Genomic DNA, 24,453 nt, shown 5'->3' on the forward strand with positions numbered 1-24,453 from the left:
CTAAAATATTATATTTTTTCTGATGCAACAAGCAGTATTAAAGGTTATTGGCACAAATTATGCTGAAGCCAAATGTAGTGCCAAAATTTTGGGAAACCCGCAACATTCCTTTCGCAGTGAGAGATAAAGTAAAGCAGGAACTCTAACATCTTGAGCAGAGCAATGTAGAAGCTGTAATCAGCAGCCAACAGACGACACTGGTTTTAGCTGTATAGAAACTGAACTGCTCACTATGTGTTTGCAGACATTTTAAAGTAATCGTTAATTCACAATCTATTATTGACTCGTATCCTATTCCCAAGCAGCATGAACCGATGTCCAAATTAGCTGGTGGTGCGTACTATGCCACGGTGGACTGTAAGGAAGCACACTTACAAATTCCTTCGGGCAAAGACACATGGAGAGGAGGAGGAGATTAGTGTTTAACGTCCCGTCGACAACGAGGTCATTAGAGACGGAGCGCAAGCTCGGGTGAGGGAAGGATGGGGAAGGAAATCGGCCGTGCCCTTTCAAAGGAACTATCCCGGCATTTGCCTGAAGTGATTTAGGGAAATCACGGAAAACCTAAATCAGGATGGCCGGAGACGGGATTGAACCGTCGTCCTCCCGAATGCGAGTCCAGTGTGCTAACCACTGCGCCACCTCGCTCGGTGACACATGGAGATTTATGGTCATGAATATTCCATTTGGTCTCCACCATTACAGTTACCCTTCGAAACTACAAGTGCACCGAGGTAGTTCCAGAACTATTTAGGACAATTAATTCAGAAAACTGTGAATGGTATGAACTACCTGAATGACATAATTATATCAGATGCAATTCCAGAGCAACTCTTACAGAATTTGGAATCTGTTTTCAAAATTCTGTAAGTGGCAAATTTGAAATGCAAAGAAGAAAAGTACCTCTTTTTTTTAATGTGAAGTGTAATACTTACAGTACATACTGTCTGTGAACAGCATCAAGCTAATGCCACAACATATTGACACCTTTAAAAACCTTCTGGTTCTGGGATGTTTAGCAATTATCACCATATTAGGACAGATTAATTATTACTGGAAGTTTCTCCCTCAAGCTCAAGTTGTCACATACAGGCACCAAATGGAACCAGAACAGTGAATGACAATGTGCATTTAACAAATTAAACCTGTGACTGTTAATGCCGAATGTCTCACAACCTACGATATGAACAACATGCTCAACTGCTGCTGATACTTCAGACTATGGGACAGGCACCATTCTGTTGCATCAACATCATGGTTTTAATGACCAATTGTATTCACTTCACGGACTCTGACAGTGGTACAAAGAAATTATACACAGAAACTCTCGCAATTGTACCTGAAATCATGAAATTTCACGATTATATTTATGGACATAAATTTACCCTCCTCAAAGACCACAACTCTTTAGTGACTGTCTTTAGGCCAAATAGTACTGCTCCTACATAGGCAGCTCGATGTTAGCAATTCTGGGTGCCACTTCTGTCAAGTTACAATGATGAGATTATTTTCAGGATCTCAGCACAACATGCAAATGCCAATTTGCTTTCACATCTGCCAATAAGGTAAGACAAAAAGTTTGACTTATCAGCTGATGTTTGTTTCTCAACAGATATCAGTATTGAAGACACTGTGGAAAACTTCCCAGTAAACTCCTGTTTAATTGCAAAACTTATACCTGTAGTTCCTGTTTCGTCTGAAATCAAACAGTTTATTCAAATAGAGTGGCCTAATGGTACAAAGTTAATCATCTACTGATTAAATCTTAATGGAACAGGAGGCATGCACTTACAGTGTCATTCTGGTACACTCAGAAACAGACAAGACATGAGTGCTTACTTCTGCAGCCCTTAAATGTAATGTATTACAGGTGCTATATAGATGCCATTGGGAGATATTTCATACCAAACATATTGCCAGATAAGCATTGCTACTAGAAAAATATTGGCAAACACATTTTGATGTTGTGTCAAAAACACCAGTTGGCTCCGCCTTGACAATATTTTCCATGTCTACAGGCATCAGAACCATGGTCACATCTGATTTTCCTGGACTGATTCTTGGAAGCTACTGGCTCATCCTCATCGATTCTTTCTCCAAATTTCCACTGTGATACGGATGTCATCAATATCTCCCACAAAAACTATTGAGGCTTTGTCAAAGGTGTTCTATATTGAAGGATTTCTGATATTTACCAGCACTGACAACAGCACTGAATTTTCTTCTCAGGAATTTAAATTATTTTGTGAAACCAATAGTATTTCACACTATAGAACTGCACGGTCTCATACTGAGGCCAATGGAACAGCCGAAAGATGCATATGAACTTTCACATCCCACATGACCAAGCTTTCCCAACAGTACAATAAAGACAATGCTCTCTCAGTACAGAGCTACTCCACAAAATGTACAGCCTCCAGCCGAGAGACTCCATAAAAGACCACATTGAATAGTAATGTGAATTTGAAGTCACTCGTGCATCCACAAGCCAAGCTTCAACAACAGTATAAATAAAAATTGTTTAAACTGAATGGCACGGTACTGATTTCAATGTTCAAGTATGCAAAAAAGACATGGGCAGCAGGCATAGTCAAAAAGCAGATTGGAAATGTAATGATTAAAGCTAAATGTTCAAATGGTGCCACAAAGCACATAAAAATCAAATTGGACCACACCATGCTCACACATACATAGGCAGAACTCCTAGGCAGTTTTCTTTTGTATAACCAGAAGACCTGTATGCAGCTAGCATCCGAGGGAAATTCCAATGCGGCCAGCAACTGTCCCCAATTTTCTGCCAGGAGGGCAGCTGGCCAGTGACAAACTGATGGAAATGGAGGTTGTGCCTCACAACTCATCAAAATGGTGAACACTTGATTAGGCACCCCCTCATCATCATTTTGTGTGGATTTCCGACAAGTGCTGTGGGCGAATGCCCAGGGAACCACATGTGTGCACCTACCAAATACACATACTGGCAAGCTAGGAAATAGAACACTAATTAAGCCATCCACCTTCTTTAGCTTCACCCCTCCCCCCCTCCAGAGGAGGAGGATGTTGTGTACATGGCTGAAGTGGTACACAACAATACTAAGGTACCACTACACAGGCACCACGCATCAGGAACCTTCTCGGTTCCAAGCAGCCACCTCCTGATGGCGCTCGCTGATCGTGACTGCTTGCATACCATGCTTATCAGCACATTGTATTCGTCCACCAATAGTGTTGCCAGCTGCCAGAGAGAGCACTGTCAACAGTGGACAGTTCTGATTCCACCTAGTGATAGCACAGATGGAGATTCTTCCATGAACACCAACTAAGGACAGTGTGCCACTGACACTCACAAAGTTCCTGCAATTCCACTACGGAGGAGTCCTTCTCAAAAGACTACAGTTCTGTCTTGGCAGTAACTATTTATGGAGTAATAAATACAGTCAGCTAGGAGTGTCTGCATAATTGTTTCAGTCACTGTGACTGAATCATGTACTGCCAAGGGGACAGTGAAGTTATTTAGATCTTATTGTATAGGGTGTAAGACTTAAGTGGCACACTTCCAACTTTGTATCACAACTATTAAAATATGTTATTGGTTATTTCTTATTGTGTTGCCACATTTACACCATAGTGCCGCCTTGGCAAGCAAGCGTAATTGGAAATAACTAGCTTGCATACCTCCCCTTCTTAAATGAAGTAGAGTAGAAATACATTTTCCGTTACCATGGGATGTTTGGGCTGAACTGACAGCAACGTTCAGTTACAACATCCAAAGAGTACCTTATGAGTATTTTACAATACTCTTGAATTTTATCCAATTATGCTCCACATGATGTTTTCATGAATTGGATAACTGGATATACACTGACCTGTCCAAACATTACAAACACCTGCTTAATAGCTTGTTTGCCTATCTTTCGAATGATACAGATCACCAATTATGCTTGGATCCTTGACAATAGTTTGTTGGTAGGCTTGTGGAGGCAGGTGGCATTAGACTGCGCAATGATCATATAATTCACATAAATAATGGGCTGCTGATTTTCGTATGAGGTGATGGTGCCAGACAGCAACCCAGATGGGTTCCATTGGATTTGTGTCAGGAGAAATGGTCACCGAGACATCAATGTGAGTTCACTATAATGCTCCTCAAACCATTGTAACATGGTACTGGATCCAAAACATGGACAATCATACCGCTGAAAGATAATTTCACTGTCAGGGAAAACAACAAGCACAAAGGGATGTAGACAATTCACAGCTGTCGGTGCCCTTCAACTACCATAGATCCCATGCAAGCACAGGAGAATGTCTCCCATAGCATGATACTGCTCCCACCAGCCTGTGTCCATGGTGTGCTGCACCTCTCAAGCCACAGTTCACCTCAATGATAACATTTGTGGAGTCAACCATTGAACTACTGTAGCAAACATGTGATTCACCTCAAGAGCAACCCATCTCCATTGACTGAAAGACAAATCCCATTGACCCTGTGCCCACTTCAATCATAACTGCCGATGTCAGGTCAACAAGCTCTATGTTCAACAACGTACGATGAATAGTACGCTCTGAAACACATGTACGTGCACCAGCACTGTGCTCTTTTGATGGAGATGCCACAGATCACCATATACCCACCTTTACAGAGCAGACAGGCCTCCGAACCCCACATTCTGTGGAGAGTCATGGACATCCAACCATTAAGCACCTAGTGGCAATTTCACTGTCCTCCTCTCTCTTTCCACAGATGCTCACGACAGTAGCATGTGAACATTTGACCAGCTTCACTGTTTTTGATATACTCTGTCCCAGGCACTGCGTAATAATAACCTGCCTTTTGTCAAAGTTGCTTGTCTCAACGGATCCTACGACCCCCCCCCCCCCCCCCTCCACTTGCAGCCCTTATCTTCACTAGGGTGACCCTTTGTCTGTATCTGCTCTGCTTACATACTTTTGTAATCACATCATGTGCCCGCCGCAATGCCACCAGATGGCATCCTATGTCACTGTGGGCAGTGGTCATAATGTTTTGGCAAGCCAGTGTATGATGCTGACTGTTCAGATACCCTACAATTTACATTTAAAAAGTTGCCTTTGTTTGCAGAAGCCAGTGTAAACTTGAAACAGCTATCTCAATGGTTCACTGCTATATTAAAGAGTTTAAAACTCTGGAATTCCGTTACTGGGTAGTCCTAGGATTTTTATCCATTACTTATTACTACTTTCACATCTGACTATGTTTGTTTATGTGATAAATGCCAAATTACACTGTAACTGAATGGGTAAGTCAGCTAAGCAGTTTGAGGAAGGCAGGAGCATACTATGTCCCACAGGATCATGCCTAATAAAATACTGTGATGTTGAGACCAACTTACAGTTTGATGACTGATTTACTTTTTTATACATCAATATAGGCAATATCATTATTACTAAACAACAGTGCAATATGGAGAGAGAGAGAGAGAGAGAGAGAGAGAGAGAGAGAGAGAGAGAGAGAGAGAGAGAATTTTTGTTAGATTCCTCAGTGAAGATACGTTATGTTTGTTGTATGTGAGAATTAAGAACATAGTTTTACACAGACCTGTCACTCTCCATTCATCAGTTTATGAACAATATTAACAGTTTTGTGATTGCATTTTCCTTACAGCTTATTAATGACCTACTATTTCATAGGTAAATCCATTTACTGTGTGTTGCTGCTACCAGTACAATAGAAGATTCATCTAAAATTTTTGAGCCAAACAAACTTATTTTCTTTAGCATCAAAATTTCCCTGTAAGTATAATTTGGGCACAGTACACAAGCAAAATTAAAAAAAAAAAAATCAGTTACTTACACCATGCTGATGAAGATATTGCACTGTTGTAACTATAACATTCATTATAGCACTGGCTTCCCTCTCCGAGAAAAATTTGTGTTGAAACAGCCTATCGAGCAATTCTCCGCCACGCATCAGCTCCATTACAAGATAAACTGACCGTTCATCTTCATACACCTTTTAAAAATTAGTAAAATAATATATGTCATCTACAACAGAAATTTATTAACACTTTAACTATACCATTCAAAGCGTCTACCAACTAAAATGACATCTCTAACACTGTTCATTATCACATATTGTAATATGGATGTATGTAGCTTATCATATGAACCACAACATGGTTACATAAGTATCATGCAGAAAAAAATAAAAATCATAATATTTTAGTTATTTGATGCCACAGCATTCTGATATGTTTTTTACAGAACAAAATCCATTATTGTTATAAAAAGACAAAATACATTATCTTTGTGTAGTAACTTACATTCCGCAGTGTAACTATATTTGGATGATGTCCCCAGCGCAACAGAATATCTACCTCTTCTTGGCAGTCCTTCTTCAGTTTATCAATGATCTAAAAATAAAAGCAAATAAACTATATTTATCATCTTTTGGAAATTTTTACAGCTGTTGTACTTTGGAAGCACATGATTTTACATTGCGAAAGAGTGTAAAGAAAAAAAACGGGGGGGGGGGGGGGGGGTCACTATTATTCCAGATAACTCTCATCAAGTTTCACAACTCTCACAATACCTCTCCAAGTTCTCTATCCATTATAAGGATATGTAATTTATAGTTATTCACAGCTGTCACATTAAAACAATGCGAACGACATAGACCATTGGGTTAAATGTCTGCCAGTGCCCTAAAAAAACTTTTTTTTTCTTTTTTCTTTCACTGTTAGGATCTGCACTTGTCTCACATGACACAAAAGTCTACACAAGAAGAGACCTGGAATTACGTAGCTAAGTGTAACAAAATTGTCTTGTTGCAATAACAAGTGATTTGCATTAGCAAAGGTTTCCATCAAATTGGTCACAGATCACCTAGAGGTAGAAAATTTTCTGAGTTATATTTTTAACTTGATAATTTATTTTGTTTTATTGACTAGATGTTTCTACCACCCTCATGATCAAAGTAGCTATACCAAGAATCCCACCCTTTCCAACACATTAGTTTCCACTGCAGTGTCTAATGTGTTGTAGAAGCACTTACTGATTACAGTGGTCTCGGTTACAGATTACAGTGCTCTCTGAGTAACTGTGCTGACCAATCCACAGCCTGGGTACCAACATAAAACCTGAATCCTACCTGTGAAAGTAAGGAAATTACCCAGACAAGTATCATTCCACAAGCAAGACTTTATCAACTGAAAAAGCTGCTCATGTTGCACTGAAACATTAATAATGTGTTGTCAGAGGTCAATGATAACATTAAGCAGTAGTACTTCATTAGCTGTTGCCCAGCAAGGCATAATTTAAGTGGAATATTTAACAATCCCGCAATTTTCTTAACAACTGAAAGGGCATGGAAGGGGCACATGAGAAAACATCCCTGTCAGGAGACTTCAGGCCTATCTAGTCTCTATGTGCTTCTGATCTTCAAAGTAAGTATCTTACAGCAACAAACCAAAACATTATGACCACCTGCTTAACAGTGTGTTGGTGCACCTTTGGAACAGAACACTGCGCCAATTCTATGTGCCACAGTTTCCGCCAGTCCATGGTGGGGTTCTGCAGGTATGTGGCACCAGGCACACAAGCCATTCAGTTCCCATAAATTATGGGCTGGTGGTTTGTGGGATTGGAGCTGGCATTCTTTAGAGTCACAAATGTGTTCCACAGGCTTCAGGTAAGGAGAATTTAATGACTAAGACACCAATGTGAATTCACTACCATGCATGTGCCTCAAACCATTGTAGCACGATTTTGGTCCTCCCTGTGACATGGACAGTTATCCTGCTGGAAGATACTACTGCTGCCGGGGAAGACAGTAAGCAAGAACGGATGTAAGTGGTCTGCAATAATGTTCACTAGCCCACAGCAGTTATAGTGCCTTTGATTACTGCCACAGGTAGCATGGAAGTCCAGATGCATGTCCTCCATAACATATCACTGCCCAACCTGCCTACATCACAGCACAGTGCACATTTTGAGCAGCCACACACCTGGACAAGGGTGCATGTGGACACGACTGTTGATGGGGGGGGGGGGGGGGAGTGATTCATGCAACCAGGTGACAAGTTTACCTCAGTCCACAGTCCAGTCTCAATTATCCAGTACCTAATGCATTCCAGTGATTCATGCAACCAGATGACAAGTTTACTTCAGTCCACAGTCCAGTCTCAATTATCCAGTACCTAATGCAGTAACAACTGTCAATATTGTTAGGTTGATATGGCAATATGTAGGGGACATCTGCTGTGTACATCCATGTTCAACAATGTGACCTGTGCGATGTGCTCCAAATCACATGTGCACGCACCAATCTTTTACTCTGTCATCGGATCTGTCACAGATTGCCATCTTTCCAGTTTCACACAGTGAGTAAACCTCCAACCTCCACATTCTGTGATGAGTTGTGGACATCCAACACTTCGTCACCTCTCATGGTTTCACTATCCTTCAATCACTTTCCACAGATTCCCGTGACAGCATGACAGTAGCACATGAAGAGCTGATCAGCACCACCAATTTCGAGATGACTACATCTACATGGATACTCTGAAAAATCACATTTAAGTGCCTGGTAGAGGGTTCTTCAAACCACCTTCACAATTTTCTATTATTCCAATAATGAACAGTGTGCGGAAAGAACAAACACCTACATCTTTCTGTACGAGCTCCGATTTCTCTTATTTTATCATGGTGATCTTGCTTCCTATGTAGGTCGGTGTCAACAAAATATTTTTGCTTTCAGAGGAGAAAGTTGGTGACTGGAATTTCGTCAAAAGATTCCACCACAACAAAAAACACTGTTGTTTTAATGATGTCCACCACAAATCCTGTGTCATTTCAGTGACACTCTCTCTCCCCTATTTCATGATAATACAAAACGTGCTGTCCTTTGAACTTTTTCGATGTACTCCATGAATCCTATCTGGTAAAGATCCCACACCGTGCAGCAGTATTCCAAAAGAGGACAGATAAGTATTGCGTAAGCAGTCTCCTTAGTAGATCTGTTACATTTCCTAAGTGTTCTGCCAATGAAACACAGTCTTTGGTTAGCCTTCCCCACAACATTTTCCATGTGTTCCTTCCAATTTAAGTTGTCTGTAATTGTAATTTCTAGGTATTTTGTTGAATTTACAGCCTTTAGATTTGACTGATTTATTGTGTAACCGAAGTGTAATGGATTCCTTTTAGCACCCATGTGAACAACCTCACACTTTTCATTATTTACGGTCAACCGCCAATTTTTGCACCATTCAGATATCTTTTTAAAATCATTTTGCAATTTGTTTTGATCTTCCAATACCTTTATTAGTTGATAAATGACAGTGTCATCAGCAAACAACCTAAGACAGCTGCTCAGGTTCTCCCCCAAATTGCTTATATAGACAAGAAACAGCAAAGGGCCTATATAACACTACCTTGGGGAATGCCAGAAATCACTTCTGTTTTACTCAATGATTTTCTGTCAATTACTACGAACTGTGACCGCTCTGACAGGAAATCATGAATCCAGTCACATAACTGAGACGATATTCCATAGGCATGCCATTTCACCACACTCTGATTCTGTAGTACAGTGTCAAAAGCCTTCCGGAAATACAAAATCAATCTGAAATCCCTTGTCAATAGCACTCAACACTTCATGCAAGTAAAGAGCTACTTGTGTTTCACAAGAATGATGTTTCCTAAAAGACTTGCTTTTATTAAGTGATTTAAGTTGCTTCACTACTCCAAGGACTCATGTTGGCAGCTGTTCTTGATTCAAATTCTGGAATATTTACTTTATCCTCTTTTGTGAAGACATTTCGGAAGGGTGTGTTTAATAACTCTGCTTTGGGAGCATTTTCATTGATAGTATTTCCATTGCCATCGCACAGAGCAGGCATTGATTGTGTCTTGCCGCTAGCATACTTCACGTACAACTAGAATCTCTTTGGATTTTCTGCCAGGCTTCAAGACAAAGTTTCCTTGTGGAAACTATTATAAGCATCTCACATTGAGATCCGCACTAAATTTCGAGCTTCTGTGAAACATCGCCAATCTTGGAGATTTTGCGTCTTTAAATTTGGCATGTTTGTTTCATGGTTTCTGCAACAGTGTTCTGACCAATTTTGTGTACCAACAAGGATAAGCTCTGTCATTTGTTATTTTATTTGATATAAATCTCTCAAATGCTGCCAATACTATTTCTTTGAATTGAAGCCATATCTGGTCTGCACTTACATACTTAATTTGGAGGGAGTGGAGATCGTCTACCCTGTAACGCGCCTAACCTCAGAGCTCCCAACTATCAATAGCCCCACCGTCTCTGATTGTCCAGATCTTGGAGGCTGAGAGGTTTCCTCTGAAACAGGACAGGAGATGGCATCTGGCTCCACGACAGTGTCAGTCACAGACAGCACCTGAAACCTCTCTGTCAGACTAAAATTCCCAGGCTTTTGGCCATAATAACCTGACCTTTGTCGAAGTTATTCATGTCATTGTATTTCCCCCTTCTGTGTTAATTATTTTCACTAGAACACTTCCCCATCCATTTATGAACAGCTTGTGTGATTTCCCTACCATATCAAGTGCCAGCGGTGCCAAAAAACAGCAATCAGTTTCACAAATGGCATAACTCAATGGTTTGGTTGATCAGTGTTTTATAAAAGAAAATCCATAATCTGCTTCTGGAAAGTGTTCCCATGAGGCTATAAGAAATTTTTCTAAAGGGGGTGAGTTGATAAAAATGGCTGAAGTTTAACCTCTTCACTGACCGTGGAAAATTGGTTACAGCAGCAGCACTACAAGATTAACACTAATGAGTAAACTTTGCCACTAAGTGTTTTTTCTGTTGATTATACAGCTCATTTTACTTGCTTTATGGATAAATAGGCACACTGGGAAAACAGCCATAAGCACCCAGAAGATTCATACATTTACCACAAAAAATAATTACAAACTACCCCTTCTGCAACAGCGAACAACCCATGCAATAATGTTAGGGTGTATTGCAACCACTAATACAATTTAGGAGCAGTTAATCCACTTCCTGTTGCCTCCAAATGATTGATTAAGTTAGAACACAATCTCAGTACTTTTGTTCAACACAGGTATAGAACACAGTCTACTATAATTATGGTGAACATTACAAGCATCACAAAGCACTGAACAGTCTCGTCAGGAAACATAGCCAATTATAATATGGTAGTGATTATTTGAAAACTGTTATATTCCTTTCACTCCATATGGAACCCTGAAAAATCATCCATTACAGATATACCAATTTCCAGAGCATATTACTTCCAGTTACAAAATTCCAACCACTGATTCTTCCACTGTCAAATAAATTTATCCATCACAAGTAATAACACGTTGGAGAGCAAAAACCTCTTAGCTCTACATTTTATATTTCTTTCTTGTCTACTCTATTGATTAAGACATCTTCATATGTTACCATACACTTAGTATACAGAAGATTTAAATGTGCTTTCTTGTGACTGCCCATTCTGAATGATGTCATGAATATTCTGAATAACTCCATAAGCATCTTGCTGCGAAGGCACTATGAAGACCTCAACAGATGACAATTTTGTCATTAGCACTCTCACTGGAAATGTTTGTAACTAAGTCATTCTGTATCAAATACAATGAAATCTGTAATATGTGAGTACTGAAGATTTAGTCAGAGAAGAAAGGAAGCTAACAGTTTGTCTCCCTTATTTAGAGCTGTCAGTACATGTTAAATTAGTATCTACTTGTTAGAATCGTACTACATAAAGCACCTTAAAACAACTAAATCTTTTAATATTTCTCTGGACGTTTCAATCAGTCTGACATAAAATTTTAATGAACTGAGTTGTTCTCTAGTGCAGGCTAAACCAGAACTTCAACATTTGCTTGATAATAATATTGGCCATACTACTCTCTATCACACACACACACACACACACACACACACACACACACACACACACACACACACACACAGCCACACAGCCACTGTTATCCCTGGGTACTGAAACCGAACTGTCACTGTCAAGGGGACAAGAGGATAGGATTAGACAGATGCAATGACAGGATACAACGTCAGTGTAGTACTGGAGTGGGAGCAGGGAAGGGGTTAGGCAGGTGGTTGGTTGGTTGGGGGGCAACCAAACAGTGAGGTCATTGGTCCCATGAGCTAAGATGGGAGAAATCAAGGGAACAAAAACACAAACAGCACTATCTTGTCAAGGGGAAAGGATAACAGGCAAACAAAGAGGGAAAAGGGGTATCAGGGCACAGGACAAGGAAAGAGTAGGAAGGGGGGGGGGGGGGGGGAGGGATGGAAATGGGTGTAGCAGTAGTGCCCCAGAAACACTACATGGGGTGGGGCACCAGCACTGCCACCAACCCGTCCCAACAGGTGAGGATAACCCGGCCTGCATGGAGGCAAGACCTAGGCCTCCACAACCAGTGTCTATGCTAACTGCGGTGTTCAAAATCCAGAGGAAAATTCATGGAGTTACAAGGAGGACAAACCACATTCGCAAAGAAAACCAAGGGCAGACATAACCACCCAAGGGTTGGCCACTAACACCCGAAACAACGAAGGTGGGACGGGATATATTTAGTGCAAAGGGCCAAAAGGCAGGGCAGTCCAGCGAAATATGAATCACCATGAGGGGAGCTCCACAACTACGAAAGGGGGGAGGGGGTGGGGGCTCATCGCAGAATAAAAAAACCATAGGTCAACCTTGTGTGGCCAATACAAAGACGGCAGAGGATGGTAGAGTGCTACCGGGAGAGGCAGAGGAAAGAATGCCATATGGTGGGAGTTTCCCTGATGGAGTGAAATTTATTAAATGGCGGAGGGGGGGGGGCAGTGGGGGAGGGGGATATTCTCCCAAGAGTCGGCCCACAATACACCAAACGGGGATTTGATTAAATCCATCCCTAGACGGTCACAGGTAATGAAAGGTAGGTCACCGACTCTCCAAGCCAGACGATCACAGCAAGTTCATTACCCGGAATACGTAGGCCACCACCCCAAAGGGAATCAACTAAACAAGCAGAATCATGAAGATCAGTGAGAAGCTCGTGGATGACAGACACTAAGGGGTGGTGGGAAAACTCCGAGTGATTGCCTGAACACCGCTCATTGAGTACATACATAACAAAACCCGGGTGAGTGAGGACTGTAATGAAGCAGAGGGTCCAATAAATGGCTATCAATTTTGCAGTTAATACCCCACATGTCACAGACAGGAGATGGTGTTCCACACCACTGGAAGATATCAAGGCATATACCACATGATCAGCGGATATGGAGCCAATGGTGTAAGAAACAACGGGATCCTGAAACTCCTGCAAAAGTGTTTGGAACAACAATGGAACACCATTGGAGGGATGGAGGCTTTCAGACTCCAGAAGAGATCTGTCCGAAGCCGGGGCCGAGGAACTAACCAGGTGGGTGGGGGGTCGTGTGGGGAAGGGAGTAGTGTAGGGGTGTGACTGGGAGAGAACGTGGGGAAACAGACAAGGAAGGAAGATGGAAGTCATGATGGAGAGAAGCGAGGGGAACCCGACTTGTAAACCCACCTGAAAGCGAGCAGCGGATGGGCGAGGCCCGAAGCCATGAAAAGAATAGAATACAATAGTAGGGGTGAGCAGGGGAATAGTGGGTAGTGATGACATAAGAAACCAGGAGCTGGGACTGCTGAATTCAAAGGGGAGGGATCCCAGTATCAACCAGAAGGCTGTCTACAGGGCCACTGTGAAAGGCATCGGTGGCTGAACAGATACCACGATAGTGAACCAGGTCAAAGAGGAGCAGCATGGAAGGGGCAGCTGATCCATAAACTTGGGAACTGTACTTCAGATGAGACAGAGCTAATGCTCAATAAAGATGGAGAATGGTCAAACAATCTGCGCCCCAGGAAGTGTGACAAAGGAATAGAAGAACATAGAGTTTACAAAAACAGCCAACTTTCAGATGACAGATATGGGGCAACCAAGTAAGCTTGCTGTCAAAAAAGAAGATTCAAGAAATGAAACTGGAGGACCACGGTCAGATGTTAGGCATCGAGGTAGATCTCTGAATCAGGATGGACCATAGTACAGTGACAGAAATGCCCCACGCTCCACTTCAGGGGTGCTTGACGGATGGCACCCTGGAGCTGCTGTTCCGCAGAGACCACTGAGTGGGACCTAGCCCAAATACAGAAATCATCCACATACAGACCTAGAGTGAGCAACGATTTGGCGGAGGTCCAAAGTCTATTAAAAACGATGAGAAAAAGGACAATTAATATGGAGCCCTGTGGAACACCATTCTGCTATGTCTAAGGAGAGCTGAAAACTATGCCAACATAAGACACTGAATGAGCAAGGTGGCGGTACTGAAAAAGGCCTGCCACACTGTGGTTTTCAATTGAAGAAGATGGTAAATCGCAGACCATCTCTCCTGTCCAGTGAGAGGAGAATATGCCTTGGAGTCAAATACGGTTGAACATCTGGAGGAGATGATGTTGTGGAGGACCGAGTTGTTGAAGTAACTTTTTACGGATGAAATAAGAGAGCCAGAAGCAGCTCCCATTCAGTAAAAGGTTCGTTGTTGGATTCCACCTGACAAGGGGGTAAAACATAAGCAGGGAGCTTCAGCCCACTGTTTCCAGAGGAGGAAGGCAGCATGCCATGACAAAATATGTCACAAGGTGTTGTGCGAGAACTGATGAATCTGCACAATGGCCATCTGGAAGTGCAAGGCCCGGAATGGAAGACTGCCACTGACAACCTTGGAGGGTGTGGGCAGAAGAATCTAGAGAGGAGAAAAAATATTCCCCACATGCCTGCTTGCTCCGTCTGATTAAGTAACAGGCTATGGCACAAAGATCCTCAATAGTAATAAGACTGGCGGAGGATGGGTGCCACTTAAGACATTGCAAGGTGTGATGAAGATCATGAATGGCAGTAGCAATGACCTTGCTCCACCACAGAACTGGCCAATGGTGAATGGAGCCTGTCAAGCAGGGATCAGCAATGCTGGCAGCACAGATTATTTTATCCAACAGATCACAGATGACTTCCTGACAAAGAGGGCGTAAGCATGACCTGGAAGGTATATAGAGACCAATCTGCATGGTGGACAGTCCAGCAGGGTACCTTGGTCATCAGGAGGTGGGAAGGAAATAAGAGAATCAATGGGAAGTGGTCACTATCAGAGAGGTCATCGTTTGGCGATCCGGGCAAGAAAGAAAGAAGGGGAGAGCTAGAGAGTGAAAGATCAGTGGCAGAGAAAGTGCCATATGCAGCACTAAAATGAGAAGAACCATCATTAAGAAGGCACACGTCATGGTCTGCAACAAATTGGTCAATGAGGAGCCTCCAATTCGATGAAAAGGCACTGCTTCAAAAGGGTGATGGGCATCCCCAAAGAAGAGGAAGGGACGAGGTAGTTGCTGTAGGAGGGCTGTTAGGGCATTAGGTGTAGGTGAACTGTCAAGAGGGAGATAGAGATTGCAAACCACAACTGCAGAGTCCAAGTGGACACAGACAGCAACTACTTTCAACATGGTATGAAGTGAGGTCCATGTAATAATACACTACTGACCATTAAAATTGCTACACCACAAAGATGACGTGCTACATACGCGTAATTTTAACAGAAAGAAGATGCTGTGATATGCAAATGATTAGCTTTTCAGAGCATTCACACAAGGTTTGCACCGGTGGAGACACCTACAACGTGCTGACATGAGCAAAGTTTCCAACCGATTCCTCATACACAAAGCAGCAGTTGACTGGTGCTGCCTGGTGAAATGATGTTGTGATGTCTCATGTAAAGAGGAGAAATGCGTACCATCACGTTTCCGACTTTGATAAAGGTCGGATTGTAGCCTATCACGATTGTGGTTTATCGTATCGCGACATTGCTGCTCACGTTGGTCGAGATCCAATGACTGTTAGCAGAATATGGAATCGGTGGGTTCAGGAGGGTGATACGGAACCCCGTGCTGGATCCCAATGGCCTCGTATCACAAGCAGTCGAGATGACAGGCATCTTTCTGCATGGCTGTAATGGATCGTGCAGCCACGTCTCGATCCCCGAGTCAACAGATGGGGACGTTTGCAAGACAACAACCATCTGCACTAACAGTTCGACGATGTTTGCAGCAGCAGGATCTATCAGCTCGGAGACCTTGGCTGCGGTTACCCTTGATGCTGCATCACAGACAGGAGCACCTGTGATGGTGTACTCAACGACGAACCTGGATGCACGAATGGCAAAACGTCATTTTTTCAGATGAATCCAGGTTCTGTTTACAGCATCATGACGGTCGCATCTGTGTTTGGCGACATTGCATTGGAAGCGTGTATTCGTAATCATCATACTAGCGTATCACCCGGGGGGACGGTATAGGGTGCCATTGGTTACACGTCTCGGTTACCTCTTGTTCGCATTGACGGTACTTTGAGCAGTGGACATTACATTTCAGATGTGTTATGACCCGTGGCTCTACCCTTCATTCAATCCCTGTGAAACCCTACATTTCAGCAGGATAATGCACGACCGCATGTTGCAGGTCCTGCACGGGCCTTTCTGGATACAGAAAATGTTCGACTGCTGCTCTGGTAAGCACATTCTCCAGATCTCTCACCAATTGAAAATGTCTGGTTAATGGTGGTCGAGCAACTGGCTCATCACAATACGCCAGTCACTACTCTTGATGAACTGTGGTATCGTGTTGAAGCTGCATGGGCAACTGTACCTGTACACGCCATCCAAGCTCTGTTTGACTCAATGCCCAGGCGTATCAAGGCCGTTATTATGGCCTGAGGTGGTTGTTCTGGGTTATGGCAGACACCAAAGGGAGTGGTCCAGGGAGGGAGCCCTATCACCAGCAGGCGCTGAAGAAGGAAGGACACTTCTTCGCCCGGGGAGGAGGAGCGGCACCTGGACAGGAGGCCATGGGAACTGCAGGGTACGGGAGAGGAGAGGGGGACAGGACTGGGGTAAGAAAGAGAGAGGAGGGGGAAAGGACATAACAGAGGCAAAAGGAGAAGTCATTGACACAGGATGAAGTTGGTCATATTTCTGATGAGCCTCAGTGTAAGATAAACAATCAAGCGAGTTACACTCTTGTATCTTCCTTTCTTTCTTATAATCTGGGCAATCTGGTGAGCATGGAGAGTGACAGTCATGACAATTAACATATGGGTAGTGGAACACAGTGGCTCTCCTCATGAAGTGGGTGTCCTCATTCACTATATAGTGGGTATACTGTACATCGAGATGTGCCCGAAATGCAAGCTCTGAAAGCACCTCACAGGTGACAGGACGTACAGCTTCTGTTACAGAAGTGAAGTACTGAAGTGAAGAATATCACGTTCAGTGGCATGCTCAGCAACTGGGAGGTCCAGCTGTCTCTGGCCAGTTTTGCAGTGACATTTCAAGTAGGCAGACAGCTTCTTAGTTGGCACACCCATACAGAATGTAGCATGGTAGTTACAGCTAAGTCTGTACAACAAATGGCTGCTTTCACAGGTGGTCCTACCATTGATGGGGTAGAAGATGCCTCTTACAGAACTGGAGTAGGTGGCAGTGGGAGAAATTAAGGTACAGGACTAGCATCTAAGTCTACTGCAGGGATGTGAGTTGTGAGGCGAAGTGTTGGGAGCAGGAGCATGATGGGGGCTAACTAGGATATTACACAGGTTGAGTAAGGGAGGGTGGGAAGAGGGGGGGGGGAGGAAGAGTGCACATATCACTGTGGAAGGGAAGTAGGAATGAGGGCGGAGAGAATATTTCCCATTCCATGACACAATGAGAAGTAGTTGAAATCCTGACAGAGACTGTGATCCAGTTGCTCCAGTCCTGGGTGGTTCTGAGCAACAAGAAGAATGCTCCTTTTTGGCTGGACAGTAGTTATGTGGGGAATGATACGTAACTGGGGACAGAATGTATGGTTTATACTAACCATTTCCTCCACAGACTTTCCACAGTTTCTGTTCCTTTACCAACCAGCACCCTGCTTGTCACTTCCCTCTACATTAACATCCCAAATGCCCATGGCCTTGCCGCTATTTAACACTACCTTTCCCAATGCTCAAATGACTCCAAACCTACCACCTCCTCCTTGGTCATAATTAGGGCATGGATTTAAATTATAAGTCACATTTCTTTTTCTTCCCAAGAAGTCCCTTCCATATGGCACAGCCCCCCCCCCCCCCTCCCCGTATGGTTGCTCCACATGTAGTGACAAGCATCCCCCCTCCAAATATGCCAAGGGTCTTGCTGAAGCCTTCACAGACCAAAATTACCCTCCCAACTTGGTTTAGAAATACATCATCTGTGCCTTATCTCGTAAGTCACCACATACCCACTGGCCATAAAGAAACACTCCTCTTTTAACTCAATAGAACCCACAATTGGAGCAACTGAATCACATTCTCCAGCAGGTTTTGACTACCTCTCATCATGCCCTGAATGAGAAATACCCTCTCCAATATCCTCCCTACCCCCTTCTCCTCTGCTATCCACGCAACCTATGCATTCCCAAACCCTTTCCTGATGGTTCATATGCCTGCAATAGACCTAGATGCAAGACATATCCCATACACCCTCCCACTACCACAGATTCCAGTCCTGTAACAGGCATCTCCTACCCCATCAAAGGCAGCACCACCTGATAAAGCAGCCACATCATCAACCAACCTAGCTGCAAGCACCGTGCTGCATCCCAAATGGGCATGACAAATAACAAGCTGTCTGCCCACAAGAATGGCTACTGCCAAACTGAGGCCACAAGACAGCTGGACCTTCCAGTTACTGAACAATGCCCCCAACATAATATGCTTAACTTTTACAACTTCTTCTTAGACTCCGATATCTGAGTTCTTCCCACCAGTATCAGATTTTCTGAGTTGAGTAGGTGGGAACTCTCTTTTCAACATATCCTTCGTTCATGTAACCCCCTGGTCTCAATATTTGCTAGCCCCTATCCTCCTCCTACCTATCATCTTCCTTGGTCCACTTCCAATACTATACAAAACTTCTATCCCCTCACCAACATAGTTTCCCACTGCTGCACCCAGCAACATTATCCTGTCTCCATGTGTCTCTACATGCTCCCACACAAAGATTTTCCCCCCAACCCTACCCTGCTATTCTCCCCTTTCCACATCACACACCTCACCCGTACCTCCAGCTACATTGCTGCTCACTTCAGACACAGTTGGGCTTTAGTGCCTGAAGATGATAGTGGACGTGGACGTGTGTGTGTGTGTGTGTGTGTGTGTGTGTGTGTGTGTGTGTGTGTGTGTGTGTGTGTGTGTGAGCGCGCGCGCTCGCAAGTTGTACTAGTGTGAATGTGTGCGAGAGTTTCTTACTTCTGATGAAAGACTTTATCCAAAAGCTGTATATTTCTAGCATTCTTTTGGTACTGCCTGCCTGTGTCTCAATGCCACCTTTATGTGGTGAGTAGCAATCTATCCTTTCCACAACCTTGTCCATATTTGTATGTAATTGTGATACTCTTAGTGTTACATCTTCATCCAATGATATGAATCTTAAAACAGAAATTAAATTATATATTTTAGCTTCATTTGTCATTATGTTCATTAGATTTCAGACAGTTCTCACAGTAAAGCTTACCTTCACAGCATATTCAGTACCCGTTGCCCTATGAATACATAATTTGCAAACAGAATAGCTGCCAGTTCCAATGGTCTCTTTAAGTTCATACTCATCTGTTATGGAATTTGGCTTGACATGTGACTGCTGCAGAAAAAATTAGGGAAACTTTTTAGTATTTTTTGTAATCTAACAACAACAACAACAACAACAACAACCACCAATTACTTGTGAAAAAATTAACTTCTGCAACTATACTAACAACAATTACTATTTAGCCTGTTTTGTAATACCTTGAGAACTGATCCCTCAGAAAATTTTTCATTTGTAGAGTTATTGGTCTGTTCTTCAAGAAGACCTGGAGCAATAAAGCTGAAGCCACGAAAGAGTTCATGAGCATTGGCACTAGGTGGAACTCCAGGAGAATCTGCAAACAAGGAAAGAATTTCTTCCCCAATCATTTTTTTCTTTCTCCTGTGAATACTATACATCTCTCTTCTTATGTTATTACTTTAAAAAACAAGAACAAGCATGTAAATTATGAATCCTTCCTTACCTTTAGGTGTTTTTGATGTAAATTCTTTATCGAAGTAAAATGCATCATCTGCTCGACTCACTGCTGGTTTGAAGGGAGGCTGTATTTCTTTCTTTAGAAGTTTTTCCCAGTTTATCGTTGCAAAGAATGCATGGGCTTTGATTTCTTCTACTCCATCAGGACCTTAAATGAAACAAAAAATTAAATGGTCTTTGAACTTTATTTCACTATTTTGGAGTTTTCATGCAGCTGTTACCTACCAGCACCCAATCTGTTAACAGGATTCCTCTTGAACAGTGCCCTCAGCAATGATTGTGCTTCTGGTGAAAGAAACTGAGGCATTCCAAGCTTGGCTTTCAAAATTTGTGTCATTGTATCCTTCCTGTTAGGTCCTTGGAATGGTAGTGTTCCTGTTAGCATCTCAAACTATGGGGGAAAAAATTATTTAAATAGTATGTGTAGAGAACTGAAGTCACAAAAATATGATCTGTATATACACCTTTTACGTATTACATACTTCATTAAAATGTGTGCGTGTGCGAGAGAGAGAGAGAGAGAGAGAGAGAGAGAGAGAGAGAGAGAGAGAGAGAGAGAGAGAGAGAGAGAGAGAGAGAGAGAGAGAGAGAGAGACCTGAAAACTCTGAAGGTTTTTCTAAATAAAGAAAAAACATTAGTAACATTTTACATATTTTACCTCTTTATTCTTTATGTTTACATATTTATTTCTCAACATCACCACCATGGTGATGAATAAACACATTCCTCCCAACAAGACACCAGTTTGTCAATACAGTCACTGTAGAATGTTTGACTTTGTTGATATAGCTGCAACCTCACCTCTGCTTGCACCACTTCATCCCTATCAAAATGAAGTCCTCTAATGCTTTATTTAAGTTTCAGATACAGATGAAAATTGAATGTGACAAAGCCAGGACTACATGGAGGGTGAGAATCCAAGGCTTCGGATTGTTGAACATGGAATGAAGGACGATTGGGTTTAACATCCTATAAAAATTGAGGTCATTTGAGATGGAGAACAAGCTCGGATTGTGTCGAAGTTGGGGAAGAAAATCAGCTGTCCCCTTTCAGTTGTGAATGGAACATTGGGTAGCTACAGGAAGCAGAGTGACAATGTTCATTACTAAAACACTAATAAATGCAGGTGTGTGAACAACTAAATGGAGAAATGGAAGAGTCCATGAAAGGAAGTCATCTATGTGTGCTGCAAACTACAACAGTTTGCGCTGCAGCCAATGTCTTTGTAGAGTTCATCAGATTTCTAGGAGTAATACTATATGAGACCATTCATGCGGCACTAACAGGACATGACGTATCAAATCAGATAGCATTTCAATCAGCACATGGTTCAGAACGGCCATTATCCACTCACTCACTACGAATGTGTAGTTTGTATCTGAAAATCTAGATGATTGTTGGGTGTAAACTGCAACAGCAAATGGTCACTGGTTTATGAAAGTAGCCGCAAAGGCTTAATGCACTTAACACTTACAGAATGGTGATCAAAAGTAAAAGAACAAATTTTTCAACAACTTTTCCATTATTTTAAAAAGAAATCAACTGATTTTGTGCTCCAATTTGTACTGTGGATGATACATGGGACCAAAACTTCATGTCAGAAATGAACAGTAATCAAAAACAACAGGTACAAGCTAGTGCCTGAGCAGCAAAAATTGTATAGCCTATTTGATATGCTGGAAAGATTATCAGTAATCTAGCAACATGTAAACTACTAAATGGGAAAAACTAAGAGCATCTTAAAGATTGACTGAATGGAAAAAAATATGAATTGCAAAGGAAAGGAAAAAAAAAACTTCAATCACAACAATGCACTTTACCTAAAGGTGATCTGGATTGGAGAAACTGAGGGGATCTGAGGTACAGATTATTGCAACTTAACCATATTCAGCATATTAGGCACATTCTGGCTTCCACCTAATCCACTCCGACTTACACCTAGTCTCATATCTAAAGAAATTTATGACTAAAAAAACGTTCTGAGTCAAGTGGAAAGATTACGCAGCAGCAGAGGAGTATTTCACAAACTTCTCAGAACTAAATTTCAGGACGGAGTCTACCCGCTACAAATATTTTGGCCAAGACTGATTCACCAGAAAGGGAACTAGAGTAAAAAAAATGGGCATTTGGGCACTAGAAATAGTCTTTCACTACCATACCAAATTTAACCTTGCCTCAGGATTCCATATGCAACATATTGTTGATCCTCCCAGGAAATTAGTTGCTTACAGGACTGTAACACAAAGCACTAACATAGTCTACAAAGTAGCAAGACACTGGACTCTCATTTGGGAGAATGGTAGTCAAAATGTCTGTCCGGCCATGGTTTGTCCTAATGGAAAGAATGAGAGGCATCTAAACAAGGCACGTGGAAAACGGGCTAAGAAAGACACCATACAAAAATGGAGATCCAAAATTAAAAATTAAATGGCCTTCACCACATTTCTTCAGCAGACAAAAAGTAAAACGCGGGTGACATCTCACGTGTCACTTGCTAAAACAGCTGATAAATCAGATGGCAAACCCAACATGGAAAATAAATTAGTAAAAAAAAAAAAAAGGGCATCCTAGCAGGTAGTGGTGGACAGTTAACATTTGGGTGCAATTTGTACAAAGTGGGCAGCGCCACTGAGCAAATGATGATGGCTAAAAAGGCAGTGCCCAATATTCAGCCGAGTTAAAATAATCTCCACCTGGCATGAGGGCTGAGAGGAGGTCATCCAACGCGCCCAGAGAGGCTTAACAAGCCAAAGCTTATTCCCGTGAAAAGAGGACCATTGGCAGTGCCGAAGGGACACAACCGCCTGACAGATGGCAATGCAAAGATCATCGGAGGGAATAGAGGTACTCATGGGCTGAGGTAAGAGGTCTGCAGCCTTGGCAGCAGTGTCAGCAGCTTCGTATCCTGGCAGACTGACATGACCAGGGATCCACAAAAACATGCTATCGGCTCCACCAAGAGTGAGCAAGAGACAGTTTTCCTGGACCCGCTACACTAAGGGATGAGCAGCGTACAGCACACAGAGACTTTGGAGGGCGCAGAGTGAGTCTGAGCAGAGGACACAATAGGAAAGGCTGTGATGCCGGATGCACTCCGCAGCCTGATGCAAGGTGAAAAGCTCGGCTGTAAATACTGAGGAGTGCCATGGTCAGTCCGAGAGCCATCAGTGTATACAAAGGTACTATCGCTAAGTTCTATGTGCAGATCGTGAAACTGGAGGCGATAGGCTGAGGCTGGAGTAGTGTCCTTAGGAAGCGAATGAATGGCAAGGTTAACATGGGCCGATTCACGAAGCCAAGGTGGTGAAGGGTTCACACCCACTGGGAAAGTTGTAGGTAGCGTGAAGTTAAGCCGCCGTAGCAAGTGGCGAAAGCGGATGCCAGGGGGTAACAGGGAAGAGGGACAAGCCCCATACTGATGATCTAAGGAATCATCAAAGAAGGAGGCATAGGATGGGTGGCCATGCATGGCAGACAAACGGCATGCACACCTGCTGAGGAGGAAGTCACAGCAGTAGGACAGTGGTAGTTCAGCAGCTTCAGCATAGTAATTCTCTACTGGGCGGGTGTACAAGGCACCTGTGGCCAAACAGATGCCACAATGATGGCTAGTGTTGAGACGGCGTAAAAGGGATGGGCATGCAGATGCATAAATAAAGCACCCATAGTCGAGTTTTGAACGGACAAGGGACCCGTACAAACGGAGGAGGGTGGTTCGATCAGTGCCCCAAGAAGTACCATTGAGGACATGTAGGACACTGAGGGACTGTGTACAGTGGGCTACAAGGTAAGAGACATGGGAGGACCAAGAGAGTTTCCTATCGAGTGTGAGACCCAGGAATTTCGTAGTGTCAACAAAAACGGAAGGGCAACAGGCCCAAGATGTAGAGATGGTGGGACAAACCATTCGCGCAGCCAAAAGTTCATACAGACGGTTTTGTCATTGGAAAAGCGAAAGGCATTGGCTATGCTCCAGGAGTGAAGACCATCAAAACAGTGCTGAACATGCCGCTCAGTGAGACAGGTCCGTGAAGAACTGCAAGAGATGGCAAAATCATCGACAAAAAGGGAGTGGGAGACACCCGGCACGAGACAGGCCATGATAGGGTTAATGGCGATAGCAAAGAGGATGACGCTCAGGACGGAGCCTTGAGGCACACCATTTTCCTGAATAGGAGTGTCCGACAAAGCAGAAACCACACGCACCTCGAAAAATCGGTCTTGTAAAAATGCCCAAAGAAAACAGGGCAGGCGCCCACAGAAGCCCCACGTGTAGAGAGTACGAAGGATACCAGTT

At 42.9% G+C, this 24,453-nt stretch overlaps 1 protein-coding gene across 5 annotated transcripts in view; it reads right to left on the bottom strand.

The window, feature by feature from the left end:
• The window catches only part of LOC124721332 (ribosomal protein S6 kinase 2 beta), a 600,458-nt gene that overhangs the window by 19,845 nt on the left and 556,160 nt on the right, over positions 1-24,453 (bottom strand). For all 5 annotated transcript variants that reach the window (XM_047246249.1, XM_047246247.1, XM_047246246.1 and 2 more), the window contains 6 exons: positions 20,381-20,546; positions 20,142-20,303; positions 19,879-20,012; positions 19,607-19,732; positions 6,300-6,389; positions 5,831-5,989 (listed from right to left, as the gene is read on the bottom strand). In XM_047246249.1, the coding sequence (XP_047102205.1) occupies positions 5,831-5,989; positions 6,300-6,389; positions 19,607-19,732; positions 19,879-20,012; positions 20,142-20,303; positions 20,381-20,546 (837 nt within the window). The remainder of the gene's footprint in view (positions 1-5,830; positions 5,990-6,299; positions 6,390-19,606; positions 19,733-19,878; positions 20,013-20,141; positions 20,304-20,380; positions 20,547-24,453) is intronic.

This window comes from Schistocerca piceifrons, chromosome X, assembly GCF_021461385.2.
Source record: "Schistocerca piceifrons isolate TAMUIC-IGC-003096 chromosome X, iqSchPice1.1, whole genome shotgun sequence".
Taxonomy (NCBI): domain Eukaryota; kingdom Metazoa; phylum Arthropoda; class Insecta; order Orthoptera; family Acrididae; genus Schistocerca; species Schistocerca piceifrons.